This window comes from Rousettus aegyptiacus, unplaced genomic scaffold, assembly GCF_014176215.1.
Source record: "Rousettus aegyptiacus isolate mRouAeg1 unplaced genomic scaffold, mRouAeg1.p scaffold_m13_p_5, whole genome shotgun sequence".
Lineage (NCBI taxonomy): Eukaryota > Metazoa > Chordata > Mammalia > Chiroptera > Pteropodidae > Rousettus > Rousettus aegyptiacus.
Genome location: NW_023416308.1, coordinates 55,173,239 through 55,188,437, shown reverse-complemented (window position 1 = coordinate 55,188,437; position 15,199 = coordinate 55,173,239). Strand labels below are relative to the sequence as shown.

Below are 15,199 nucleotides of genomic sequence, written 5' to 3'. Positions count from 1 at the left end.
AGACACAATTGTCATTATATCAGACATATTTTGTGAAATATCAGTGTCCAGCTGGTGAAAAAGGAGTAGTGTTGACCCTGTGAGAAACATTAAAGATATAGGAGTCATCTGTATGATTATGACAGAAGCTGTGGCATTTCATAAAAATTCTAGGAAAATAATTTTTTTTAAAAAACTACTTTTGATTGATGTTTGTCATATCTGCTGTATAGTACTTAAGAGTATGAGTTCTGGAAAACTAGAATTGTCTAGGTTTGAATCCTAGCTCTGCCACTTTCTAGCCTGGGCTAAGTGATTTTGGGAAACTTTTTGTGCCTTAGTTTCATCATCTGTAAAGTAGGGATAATAATAATACCTATGCCATGGGGGGCGGGGGCTGTTAAATGAGTTAATAGTTGCTTACAGAGAACTTAGAATAACGCATTACATATAGTAAGCACAGTTCATGGTTCATTGTAAATACAAAAGACCAGAATTTCAAAACAAATTGGTCAGAATTAGGTACCTTTTAAAGAGCGTTGCATCTACTTTTCCAGCTACTAGACATACACTCTAAGGACACTACTTCTTGATAGTCCTGTACTTTGAACCACTCATCAGGGTGTGTCTAGTAAATTTTCAGTGTCCTGGGTGACTTTTTTATTCCTGAATCGTGTGACCAGGTGAGAGGGAGAGGTTGATCACCTAACTTGTGTCATAAGACTTTCTTGTTTGATTAGATATTGCAAATGGTTTGTTAGTCATTACTAATGCAGGAGGGTCCTTAAGCAAGAGCAGGAAGCTGATGGTGAGTCACCTTTAGTATTATGACATAGAGTATTTTATTTGTTTTTAAAATATTACAGGAAGTTATTATTTGCTGTAGTAGATAAGTTATCGTTCAACCAGTAGTAGTAAATCCCACATAGAAATTTATTTTCCTCAAAGATAGTTTAATTCTAATATATGAATTAACTTTAGTTATAGCCTACCACTCCCTCTTGCTTATCCTGATATAAGTTTCTTACCCTCTTACATCTCATTAAAATACTGACCTCTTTCTGATTGCATTCTCGGTTAAGGATCTTTTTTATCTCTTTTCCCCAGAAAAACTTTGGCATGGTGGTCAGGCATGATATTCCAGCCTTGAAAAACTCACACATCTTTCCCATGTCTAAGGGCCTACCTTTAATATATGTAAATGTGATTTGGGATGAAAATGTTTATTGCCCACTCTGACTTGTTTAGAGCTTGATATGAGTTTGGAGAAATTGATATTACCCTTTATTCTTGGTATTACCCATTCAACCCTTTACCAGTTAAAATGATGGAAGGTTTTCTGGTAAAAACTTGATCATAAAAATGAGGAGGGCCACTGTACCTTGTTTATTCTGCCCCCTCCCTGCTGGCCTCCTCACTGTTTTTCCTGACTGGGATACTTGTGCCTAGATCATCACCTGCTTGGACTTGGATTGTGTTGGGACCATTCTTGGTTCACATTTCTTAAGACCATTTCCTTTTTTTTTTTTTTTTTTTTGGCATTCATACTGCTCCCTCCCCCTCTCACTGCACTTAACATTAACCAGAATTATACTGTACATATCAGTCTTACTGGCTAGAAGTTCCATGAAACAGGGATTGTTTTGCTTATTGCTGTATCTTCAGAACCTAGAACTGTGCCTGAATATAATAGGGGTTCAGTAAATCGTTAACTGAATAAAAGAATTTGATATTTCTCTACACCTTCAGTTTATGTGGTCCCAAATAATAGAGAAATTGAACTTATGAGGAAAGAAGAAAATAACATTTTATTTCATAAGCATAAATGAAGGATTTTAGTTGAATTTCATTTTGATTACATTAATTTCAGCCAACATTTATTCCCACTCTTTCTTAGTAGTTTACACTCTACTAAGCAATAAAATAGGAAAATGCATAGTATATACTCCTGTGTTCAGGTATTTCACAGGCCAACCTGGAAGAAAACAACACACACTGTAAGTCAGATAGATTCAAGAAGCAGGTCTGTACCAGCTAAGTTGTTATTTTAGGTCATTGGTTCTCAGTATGTGTTTCGCAGCAGCAGCAGCATCTGGAATTTTCAGGCCCAACCTCTAACCTACTGACTGAATCAGAAATTCTAAGTGTGGGGCTTGGCAACCTGTGTTTTATTTTAACAAGCCCTCTGGGTGATTCGGATACATACTGAAGTTTGAAAGCCACTATTTTAGATCATCTTTTATAAATGTTGCTACTTAACTTAAATTTGCTTCATTTTATGTACTCCACATTAGAAAAGTTATAATATTTTTGACATGCTAAAATCCGAGTATAAATTGAACTCAGAGGCATTCTAAATTAATTTTGATCTATCCCTTTGGTCTTCTTATAAATTTAGTTTTGTAGGAAGCCCCTTAAACTTATTGACCTTACTCCATTCTGACTCTATCCCAAACAGATCAAACTTTCAGTAGCCTGTGCAACTTGATGATTCAGAAAATTTATCACCCTTGCTTTCTCTGCAATAAAAATGGTTATTCGTGATTATTCAACAGTTAGCTTAGTTTAACATGATTACTTAGTATTAAGTCACTGAATTTCCTCTAAGGACATTTTTTTTTTAATGGTGAATAAAGCCCAGATCTATATGGTTTTATTTAATTCACATTTAAGGTTGAAGATTTGAGGGGGTGGGGTAGGTCAGTTTTCTTTTTTACTACAAAGATTCAATTGTGGTACAAAGCTATTAAAAGGTAATCTTGCTTCATCTACACTTTTGCCTTTGATCCATAGCTTTATTTTATATAAAGAAAACATTCTATTTTGGATCATCTCCTTCTATATAACATTATGATTTACCAGAATGTTAAATGAAAGGCATAAATGAATACATAAAGCATCCTTTTCTGTTTAGCATATATGTTTTGCTATAAATCTGAGTTCTTATAAAGTTAATTGTATGGTAATTCTATTTCATGTGCACATTATTTAATTATTTAATTAGAAATATGATGAAAACGTAGACAGACATCACTACACTGTTTATTTGTACTAGGCTTGTCTCCTTTATATCTGTGTCTAAAATTAGTGCTTCTAGGGGTTTGTTTCTAATTGTTTATGGTATACAAGAGTAGTATTGGTGAAAAGTTTCCTGAATTTAATTTTTTGAAGTCTACTGTTTTTAGTGAAATACTAAATAATGATTTATGTATGATAAATATTTGATACGTACTTTTATATATGATATTTAATGATTTAAACTTGGGTATAAAGAGATAAAGTCAATATTCCACTTTGAATTTAAGGTATGGAAACACCTGTACAAATTTCAGGGAATGGATTTATATCTTTGGGAGCAGCATATTGTATGTTTTAAAATCAGAAGCTCTGAAGTCAAACTGTCTGAGTTCACATCTTTACCTTGGGCAAGTTTACTGTCTATCCTGGGCAGGTTGACTCTGAATGTTCCTGTGTTTCATCTGTATGATAAGAACGGTACCTAGCATATAGAGCTACTGTATAAATGTGATGTCATCATAAATGTGATGGTAGTAATGGAACTAAGAGGGTTAGTTCCCAGGGTTTGCATGTTATACTTTTATTTATAACAGTAAAAAAATTTAGAAACAACTCTGATATCCAACGTGGGCAAAAGGGATAAATGAATTCTAAAATGCTTCATAGATTGAAGCCATTAAAAAGAATGAGAGAACTATGTGCTATGTCAAGAAAAGGTGCCCATAATATGTTAAAGCAAGTATGGTACAAATAGAGTATAACATCAGTGGTTATGCACGTGTTGTGTAATGTGCACAAGAAAAAAATTCAGAACCTATCGCAAAACTGAAATTGTTCAGTTTTTCATCTAGGAGTAGGTTACAAGAAATGTTTGCTTTTTCCATTATATATTTCTGTAATTTTTTCTGTTTTTAAAATTTTTAAATGAATTGTAAAAATGACTACATATATGAACAGATTTTAAGGAGCAAAAGATACTGGTTTAATAACACCATTCACATAATCTGTTAGTAAACATATTAATTGAAAATAATATATGTACTACATGATTTTAAGCTCATTTATAGAAAGTTTAAAATATTAAAAGGCAAGACATTCATTCATCCATCAAATATTTATGGACCAATTACCAGCTACTAACTAGCCTGAGAGTTAAAATATGAGCGACCTGGTCATTGCTAAGAGGACAGACATGTAAACAGGTAATTACAGCTCTATCTGTTAAATGTTAATACAGACTAAAGTGAAAACTAATAATTTTGTGTGGGGTAATCAGGAAAGGCTGAATTAAAGAGGTGGCATGGAGCTTTCTCTTGCAGGATAAATAAGAGTTTATAAGGGGGTAGGGCCGAAGGATATCTGCAATAACAGGAACAGCACGTACAAGGAGATGGCATAATTTTGTAAATAGTTGGAAGGGGGATGGGAATTGGGTGTGTGAAGACTCAAGAAATGAGTCCAGCTGGCATTTTCATTTCGATGGTGAAGAGTAGGGGAAATGTTTTAAAGGCAGTGGGTGACATATAAAAGTTAATTAGGTGATATTTTAAAAAGAAAACTCTGGGGTAGTCGATAGAAACTGGGATGAAGGGAGGAGGTGAGAAGTTAGGCATCAAGGAAAGAAGCTCTGTAGTGGTAAGGAAAAAGAGCTGGTAACCATTGATGGCTGAATTCTTAAAGATGTGCCGGAACAGATCAGTCAGCTTATGAGTGGAATCTGTAGGTTGGAGTGGGTAAGCAGATAGGGAAGGTTGCTTTGTATCTAAGATACTGCTCTTGGTTCTAACTCAAGACAGCTAAGGAGGAGAGTGATACTATTTTTTGTTTGTTTGTTGTTTTTTAAAAAGGGAATCCATATATTCAGATAGGTTCAGAGTCTGGAATGATGTCCATTGGGGTTGTTGAGTTGAGATTCCCAAAGGCATCTGGTGACTGCTGTTGACTTGTTCATCAACGTATCATCTTCGGAACTTAGAATTTTAGTTAACCTGTTTTTTTTAAAACATTTTACAGTTGAGCCATCTAACAATTAAAGAGAGTAACAAACCATTTGTAGTCAGTTTTAGAGGTTCTACCTTCCTAATAGAGCCCAAAGTGATAATGAAAGCTACTGAGAAAAGTGGTTTGATTTACGTGTATTGAACAAGTTCGCTTCCCATTCACCTGTTAGTAAACACGGGATCCCTTACAGCAAATTCCAACTCTGGACATGATTAGTATTGTGTATAAAACTCCACATGCAGGACTGGAGGAAGGTCTTTTCCTATTGGTTTCTCTGGATTACAGAACACTCTAATTAAACATGTCTGATTACCTGACAGGATTTTGTCCCCTCCCCACACACACATTCCACCACCATCACCATCAAAGCAGACCCTTGATAACAATCTAATTGCAGATGGGGGTGTTCCTGATATAAATGAAACTGCACTATGTGAGTAGATTGTTTAACCAGAGTTATATATTCAGCATCACTCATGAGGCTGGCTGGGACTGCCAGTATAGAAAAAAGGAGCTTGTTCTGTTTTTACGCAAGAAGCATGCTCGTCTCTGATCTTTAGATGTGGAAAATGAATAAAAAGAAATGAAATTATAAGGAACACAGATCAGGAATTAGGCTGCTGGGTTCAAGTATCATCTTTGACACTAAGCGGCTTTATGAGGGTGTACCAGAGTAAAGCACTCAATACCTCAATTTTCTCATTAAAGTGAAGATAGTACTGTTTGTTGCTTATGTCATTGCTTGATGTAAGGATTCAGTGAATTAATGTATTTAATATACTTAGAACAATGACAAGCACAGAGTAGGCACTCAATTCATGTTAGTCCACGTATAGAAAAATTTTAGGCATTTACTCAAGACTCAATTTGCAATTTACACTTGTCTCTCCTGACTCCTGATAGAGATGGGAAGTGAAAGGGTGGGGAGAAAAGAAATTGAGGAGGAAATATGTTTGAATTTAATAATTTATTCTGGGCCTCTCTTTTCCTTGCTGTTATCTCCTAAAAGCAATTGTCTAGGTTCTCTACCCTCATAAAGATAGAATAATCTTCTTAGACTTAACTATATTCTTTAGTCCTATTTCTCAGATGTTCTTTCCTTACTCCATAGCTTCTTCCTGAGAAATTTGCATTCCATCAAGTTACAGAACTTACCTGCCCCCTCCCTGCCAAGCCTCTGACAAACTTACACTTCCAACCACAACCCCTGCCTCCTAGCAACTTCTAGGCTGCTTAAAAATAAGTATTTTTTGGACTGTAGCTTTCTCTATTTTAGTTTTCTTGGTGTGAGCACATAAATAATGGAAATAGGGAGCTTGGCAGCCTTAGCTAAAGTGTGCTTTATATTAAACAGAATGTTTATGGATATTATAGATCTTTTGAAAACAATCGCATGTATTCCTTATTAAATAACCTTGGAGACCCTAGGAAGTTACTATCACAAACTGACTGGATTGAGAGGGGATAGTGCCTGAGCTGTAGTACTTCATGTCTTATGTTGACGGCAATAATAATTATTTGGGTTAGGATTTCCAAAGAATTTTTTGAAAATCTGACTTTTTTTTTTTCTTTATCTGTATCTTTGGGGATGTAGATTTTATTATTTGGTAATTTCTTTTTGGTGGAGAAGAATCTGGTATATTGGTTAACCTTTCTTCTCTGAACACGTGCTTGATTTTGTTTTAATTAATTGTTTTATGTCAAGATGTATTTTCTTTTTAAATTAGCACCCTTCCCACTTTTTTTTTTAAGGTACACCAAATAAAAACCAACCGTGATTTTTTTTCTGTATTTATAGGTCCTCTTCCTGATGGATGGGAACAAGCCGTGACTCAGGATGGAGAAATTTACTATATAAACCATAAGAACAAGACCACCTCTTGGCTAGACCCAAGGCTTGACCCTCGTTTTGGTAAAGGTTCATCTCAAAACCTTTCTAGATATTTTTGATTACTACTTTTTTTGTATGTGAATTTGGGAAAGGTACATTTTAATAAAATTGCACTGCTTTATATATTAAAAAATGACTGCCCACTCAACTTTTCTAGTACTATTTTTATACCCTTTACTTTAAACTTGAGAAATTCAGATGTAAATTAGCTCTTTAGCTTAGGCTCTTTAGGATGAGGTTGAGGGAATGTTGTGGTGGCTGACCACCAATCACTGTTCTTTTCACCTTTGGGGTAGACACAGTGATTTTTTAAAAAATGATCTTTGTAGCTACAATAATAATCAGACGGTCTTGCTACATCTAAAACCTATGACATGGTATCTGCTTATGCTTAACTTAAAGAGAGCAAGAAGTGCTATCCCGTGCCTGAATATTATAGTATTTTTCTATCCTAAATAAAGGTGTGAAGACCCTGACACCTTATAGATAAGATGAATTACAGCAGTTTTTCATCTTCTGGCTTTTTTTTTCTTTAAGTAAAAGTTCTTTTTTTTTTGGTTTGTTTTTCATTTAGGAAATGAAAAGCAAAGCCATATTCCCTGCCAAATCACATGACTAAATTACCAGTTTATACAAAAAAATACTCCCCTCCCAAATGTGCACATTTCTATACTAGTGTGCAAGCCCTTTAGTGCCTTTTTATCCATATTTTTTCACTGTTTTCAGTTTTTTCAGTTAGGTTTCTGAGATGTTTTTCCAAAGCCATGGAAAAACGAATCTAAAAAGAAGCAGATCATTGTGGTTTTGAAGTTTTCATCTTGGACTGGATGCAGCTAAATGAAAACAATGTGCAGATCACTGAGTAGGTCAGACTGAGGGGGTGCGGAACCTTTGAAGCTTTACAGGGGTTGACCTGACAACAACTGTGGGGCCCTTACGGGAAAGAGGAATTAACTCTGTGAATGCCATCAAAACACAATCCTGGGGGTAAAAAAGAAAAAACTATCCAGAGCTGGTTGGGTAAAATAACTTCTCTGTCAGGAGCATTATGAACAGTTCTCCTATGCCTTTATGTAGACCTTTAAATAACCCCAACATTTAGGTTTGCCCCAAACTAACTGGTCAATCTCATGGACAGATTGAACTCACTATCCAAGTAAAGTCAAAGGTGGGATCAGGGCAGAGATTGTCATTTTGACAGATATCCGGTTTGGCTTAGTTGCTAGCCTTTTGAGCCTCAAGACCTATTTGGGTGTTAAAAAAAGTTATGTGGCATGTTAATAATTTGCAACTTCAGATTCTATTTAATACTTGAATAAGCCCTTGTGGTTGAAACAGGAAACCGAGTAAGGTAGAGAATTTAATAAATGTTGCCATTTGTGTGGACTGGAACGATAACAGCCATGTTTCCTTAAATCATGTTTAATGAATTCAGCTTGTCCACGTTTTGGAAACTTTTTAAAATGTATTTTTTTTCTCTCCCAACATAAGATTATGAAAGATTATGGTTAACTTTTAGCTAACTATAGAAATCAGGAATTGGAGCAAAGCCTTTTTTTTTTTTAAGTATTTTCAGTTAAAACAGTGAAATAAAATAACTTGGCTGTGAGCTTGAGTAGATCTATTAATTACACACATAGCTTGGTCTTTTGTTTTAAATCGGAGAAAGTACCAAAGAAAAGTATCCTTCCCTACCTCCAACACATATGTACACACAGGCATACAATTAGATATGCCAAAAAAAAGTTTGATAAAATTCTCTTAATTGCCTTTAGTTTCCCTTTTCGGGCCCACTGTGTGTATGTGTATTCCAGACAGGCTTGACAGCGTGCCAAAGCTTTTTATTTTGTAGCCCGACTTTTAATCTGTTCCAGACCTTTTCAGTCAGAGAGCTCAAGTGTAACTGAAGGGGGGGGGGGGCAGGAAAGAAAAAAAAATAGTGGGTTTCTCTGATCTAGAGTGACAGCGAATAGAGACAAGCTGTTAGCTTCTGAATTTGAAGGAGTTTTCCTTGAAATCTGAAGATCTATAGTGGATTGTGTTTTATCTCTGCCAAAAAAATATAAACTATCCCCTTCTGACCCTTTGAGCCATGCAGACACAAACAGATGGATTGCTTTCATGGTTGTGGAGTTTACTGTCCTACGTTCCCCAAATCTATGTTAAAGTATTTACCAATTCTTAGTTTAAATCAAGTATATCTTTTGACATTTTGCTATGAAAGACACACCTCTGTATATGTTTAACTTTATTACTTACCTCATCAAACGCCAGCCTTTTTTATATTTCTGTTCTTTATGAGATGCTTTAGATTATAGTTAGAACAATGTATCAGTTCTTCACATCTCATATTAAGTTCATAAGTTATCCATATAATTTTGGTAAATTAAACAGTAATTTGTGAATGGGTTATTTTATCTGATTTCCTTGTTTTTTAACACTTAAAAACTATATATCTTTGACATTTATATTTTAGAGAATTTATTAGTATTTTGTAACAAATCATGAAGTAACATCCAGTGGCAATAAAGATTGCTGATATTTATTAGCTTTGAAAAAAAGGAGGGCTTTTGTTTGCTTATTTGTAAGAAATCAATGTTTTTAACCTGTATTAAAGAAAATCGATGCTAGAGTATTATGCAGGCCATTAAATTATTTCATATAAACACTTTTTTTCTAGAGATTTTGTACTTGTAAACATGAAGTCTCAAGTTTAAACATTTTTTGTACATCGTAGAATTGTTTTATATAATACACTCATGAATATTTTCCAGTAAAAGCCCTAATGAAAAACAAACAAAAAAATTATAATTCCTGTTCTTCAGAATGAAAAATCTGCTTCAAAACATTGTCAATGAACTGATCTTTTATGCAATGTTTTTTACATTGTTTATAGAAAAGGATATATTAAATAGTGTTAGCAAACTGTGTTTCTGGAAATAAGTGCTGATGGCACCACTGGGATAAAAACACTTTTGGTGAAAATAAAATATTGTAACCAGAGATTTGGACAAAAAAATATATCTTGAGTTTTAAAGGAAGTAATGAACAATCTGGCGTAGCAAAAGCAAAATATCCTTTAATTCCTAATAACAATTCTGTTCCTAGAAATTATGTTCATGGAAATGTCCAAAGTGATAAAAACCCAGGTGTTGATTTTGGTCCTCTGTTTCAGTTTCCCAAAGCTTACTATATGCTGTGTGCGTGTGTGTGTGTGTGCGCGTGCGCACGCACGCGTGTATGTCTCTGTGTGTGAGAGAAATAATTTCCTAAAATGATAATAAATATGTGTATGTTAAGTCCCAAAACCAAAAGTTGTTCAGCATACCTTATCAATAGAGGTTTATTAAAATTTCAGCATACCTTATCAATAGAGGTTTATTAAAATTTTTAACTGTTGAGAGATTCATTAATCTTTTCCCTTTAAGACCAAATATTTCTGATGGCTGTTATAAGTAATATTTTACTTTAGATGAAAATGTACCTAATGATCAACCAAATACCTAAGTCTTTCCTGTCAGAGATAGAAAAAATCACCAACGCTGTAGAAACTAAACCTGTAACTCTGTTAATGGAATCTCAGGTAGATAGAATGTCAAAATCTATTTGAATTTTATTGAAGAAGTTTCTTAATTTCTATGCATTAAAAACAGGGTTTTGGGGTTTTTTGCTTGTTTGTTTGTTTTCTTATAAATCTTTTCTGGTATTGTGTCAGTGTTTGGTTGTGGACTAAATTATTAACTGTTTAGAACAGGGAGGAAAGATGTTTCAATATGTTTTAGATAAGAAGAGCTGTTGCTAAAAATTTTTAACAGATAAAACACCAAATTTGGCCCTGAAAAAGAATTTATAATTTTTCCAGTCAACGTTTTTCCAAAAAGGAGGGGTGTATTTTGGGCACTGCAGGACATTTAACATCCGTGGCTCTTGCCCACCAAATGCCATAGTGGCACTTAGTCATTGTGACTCCCCAAATCACCAACATGTGTTTCAAGAAAAAATACAGAAAAAATAGAGAATACTGCCCCAAATCTTGGCTTCTTTGAGATCTAGGGAAATTGCGACTAATCCAAGGCCGTATACTAATGTGACAGAACTAGAATCTGTACTTTATCTTTTGAAAACTGGAAATTTTAAGAAATTTAGATTACATTCAGTTAATCTTTCAGAGACATACCTAATTCAACTAAAAATTTCAGAAGGAGGTGGACAACAGTGCCTAATAATGCATTTACTTTTATGCTGTTTTGTAACTTAACCATGAGGAAATTACCCAAAGGTAATGAGTTTCCAATCATGGAGAATTATAAAATATATATTATTGGAGCAGACTGTGAAACCATGTAGATGAATTATCATGCCTTACCTCTATCATATTTTTAAGAGGTCGTCTTCTAGCCTCACTTTTGGCTTTTCCCTTGACTAGAAGCTGACCATATTGCAAGGCAGTCCATTATATTTAAGGAACATTCTAATGACCAGAAAGTATGTGTCCCTTTTTTACACAGAAATTTATTTCCCTTCAAGTTTGTGGATACAGTTCTAATCGCAGAAGCATTCTCTTCTAACTATGGTTTCTCTGTTGTTGTTGTTGTTGTTGTTGTTGTTGTTGTTGTTGTTGTTGTTTTCATGTGTTAAGAGTTCTGGGTTCTTTATCTGTTCACTCCCATCTCTGGTAGATGTCTCGCATTTTACTAGTTTCTCTTTAAATGTAATACTCTGTATGTGCGTTATCCAGTGATAGCATTGCTTCAACCTGACATTTTATTTTATGTGCCCTCCAAACATCCATTTTTCAGGCCTACAGTAGAATTACGTAGCATCCTGTTTTCTACCTGATCGTTATATAATGTACTGAATTAAAAAGAATTAAATCATGATATTAGAAATTTTTACTCAATTAGGAGTTAAGAGACTTGAGTACTTCTGGTATCACAGTTACCAACCTGTGCAGAAAGATACCTGACTTTTCTTGACTTACTGGATTCATGTTTAAAATGTGACTGGATTATACCAGATGCTCTTAAAAAATATTTCCAGTCCCCAATTTAATACAATTTGCTAGATTATGAATTCTTTAGTGACTGCTTTGGACCATTGCTTAAGGTTACTTCTCAATATTCTTCGGTATTTGAGTGCATTGAGGTTACAGAGATACTTTTGAACTATTCCACCATTTTAGTTTAGCTTTTGGTTCTCTGGTCACAGCTGGAAATAACTTTTGAAGAGGAGAAAGGAATATCTTTCAACCTTTAATCTAAAGATAAGCCTTATCACATGGTGATTATGCCCAGGCAAGCAAATCTGATGGGGGATGAGCAGTGCTGGGTAGAATAGTTAAGTTGTGTCTATACTCTGAAACTGTTGGAAGCGTGTTAGGAGTTTAAACATACTTATATTAACAGGGTTCAGCTTTACTGCCTTAAAGATGGTGCATTTTGGTATGCTTTGTTTCTAAAATTTAAAGTTGCCATGATAGAAAGCCTTATTGATGTAGGCTGGTTTGAAGTATAGTTCCAGGCTATGTACTTAGTGAAGCCTGATTTAAATAAAACATACTCTTAGAGATTGTCCTCAAATATTTTTTTTTATTTAAAAACCAAGTGCTTAGGGAAATAAATATCTTATTGCATAAGATTATAGAATATAAAAATTAGTTTAATACTTGAGGTTCGCAGTTTTATTTTTTTTTAATTTATATTAAATTCACAAGGATGATGCCAAAATAGTTTATCAATCATAGTAAGCAATCTCTCCACTACTCACCAAAGGGGAGTAGACATACATTCATGAAGTTGAATTAATATGTAGTTTCCACTTGACAGTGGTTCAGTGATATGAAAAATTACATATTGAAAAAATACTTTTGTCTTTGTTTACATAATGTTATTAATATAGAATTTTTAAGCTTAAAGCTTAAGATTACCAAAGTCCTTGAATGATAATTTACATTAATGGTTTATTGTGTTAACTAAAACCCTTGTCAAACACATACCAAAAATCTTAAAATAGTTTTATTTGAAAAATGAATTGTAAGTTTTATTTGTATCAACTCTGCATTAATAGCAAGTATCTTATAAAATGTGCTAGAGAAGAGAGGCATTTGGCGGTGCCACTTTTGGTGCCAACCCAGAGATTCAGATTCAAGAAGCAGAGAAAGCGGCTATAGACTTCCTGAGGGAAAATTCAAATAGATTTCTGCTGAAGTAAACCAGAATGATTTAGAAAAAGAGTGGTTCATATTCTTTGTTTTGTTTTATACTCATTTTGTTCTGCTACCCTGGTTGGTTGAGGTTATTTTAGAAGTCATTTTGGTGCTTCAACTTTTAATTCTCCTGTGCGTTACTAGTAGTAGCATCTTACTAACTATGGATATAAACTATTTTGGAATTTATTTTCTCATTCGACAAATATTTGAGTGCCAGTTATGTACCAGGCACTATGCTAAACATCAGAGAGAGGGTTGTAGACTACTAAACAAATAAATCATAAAATGTGTTAAATACAATGAAGGATAATAAACAAGGTGTCATGAAAGGGAATAATGTGGGGTGGAAGGAACCTGCTTGAGCTCGGGTGGTCAGGGAAGGCTTTTTAAAGAGAGTCATTAAACAATGAGAAAAAGCAGTCATGCTCTAGACTAGACTATATAAAAGGACCAATTATTGTGCTTATCAGTAAAAACTAAGATCTATGTGTCTTCTGAATGATAAATTCCCCTGTGAAAGAGTATTAACGGTAATAGATTACATGTAATTAATTATACATAAAGTTATTATTAATAAAACTGTTTATTCATTAGTCTAACATGAATTCTTGAAGGCAAGTATATTTTAAAACATAATTCCCCTTCTCTTTAGACCAGTAGTCTCATCATCTGAACTTTCTCTCCAGACTAGATTTTAAATTTTTTCATAGAAGTGGGAAAAAACATGGTTATACTCTGGGGACATAGAGACCTGAAAGCTAGTTAGAACACTTTCTCCCTTTTCCTCTTCACCTCATTTAGCAACCTGTGCCCTGCCCCAAACTGCTTAATGAGGTGATGAGGAGAAAACGTTCTGTTGAATTTTTTTTAAGCACCATCCATAATTGTATTGTTTGAAAAATATCATTACAGTGAATTTTCATGCTGGTAACTTGGTGACAGTAGGAGGAAGAACTTGAATTGACCTAAATAATGATGTATTTAATTGATATCTTTTAACAGACTAAAGATTTAAATACAGTAAGTTCTTACTAAATGGCGTGATAGGATCTGCGACTTTAAGTGAAACAACTATAAACCATTTTTACCATAGGCTGATTGATGTAAACAAGAATTAATTCCTCCAGCATCTCATCAACATTATAAAGAATTGTCATTGAGTGAAACAATGTTGAGGATATGCTGTATTTTAGTTTTAGGGGTCTGGAGGTTGGTGCTTGAGGAGAGAAAGAAGCACGAAGTGTGAGAGGAAGAGATACCTCTGCTTGTCACATGACCTAGGGTAAAGTCATAGAGAAGGTGAACTGTTACCACATAAAGCAAAACGACAATAAGATACTACTTTATTTCCAGTAACATGGCTAAAATCAAAGACAATGACAAGAGTTGACCAGAATGAGGAGAAACGGCAACCCTCCTACATTGCTGATAGGATTGAAAAATGATGCAGCCACTTTGGAAAGCAGTTTGGCAGTTTCCTCAAAAAGTTAAGCATAGAGATACCATGTGACCTAGCAATTCCATTTTTAGATATATATGTAAAAAAAAAATTGAAACCATATGTTTACACAAAAACTCACACATGAATATTTATAGCAGCATTATTTATAATAGCCAAAAATTTTAAGTAATACAAATGTCTTAGTTGATGAACGGGCTAACAAAATGTGGTGTATCCATACATTGGAATATAAAAGAAAATTAAAATGTTGATACATGCCACAACATGGGTGAATCTTGAAAACATTATGTTACAGAAACAAGCCAGTCACAAAAGGCCACATATTGCTTGATTCCATTTCTATGAGATGTCCAGAATAGGTAAATCTGTAGAAACAAAGTAGATTAAGTGGTGTCCCAGTACTGGGGGAGGAGCAATTGGAAGTGTACTGCTAAGAATATGGGGTTTATTTTTAGAGTGATAAAATTGTTCTGAAATTAGATAATAGTGATGGTTACATAATTCTATGAATATATAAAAACTGTAAAAATTGAATTTTATGATGTGAAATATCCCAGTCTCAGTAAATTTAAGTGTAGGAAAACATCTTTTACATATCGATAATAAAAAGATATATTCAGTCATTAGATTAGAATCCCAG

At 34.1% G+C, this 15,199-nt stretch overlaps 1 protein-coding gene across 12 annotated transcripts in view; it reads left to right on the top strand.

Moving 5' to 3' along the window:
- The window catches only part of YAP1 (Yes1 associated transcriptional regulator), a 100,439-nt gene that overhangs the window by 58,625 nt on the left and 26,615 nt on the right, over nucleotides 1-15,199 (top strand). For 4 of the 12 annotated variants that reach the window (XM_016133997.2, XM_016134001.2, XM_016133999.2 and 1 more), the window contains exon 4: nucleotides 6,797-6,910. The exons of 4 other annotated variants lie outside the window; for them this stretch is intronic. In XM_016133997.2, the coding sequence (XP_015989483.1) occupies nucleotides 6,797-6,910 (114 nt within the window). Of the gene's footprint in view, nucleotides 1-6,796; nucleotides 6,917-15,199 lie in introns of all 12 variants that reach the window. 4 more of the 12 variants (XM_016134000.2, XM_016133996.2, XM_016133998.2 and 1 more) reach the window with 1 other exon arrangement.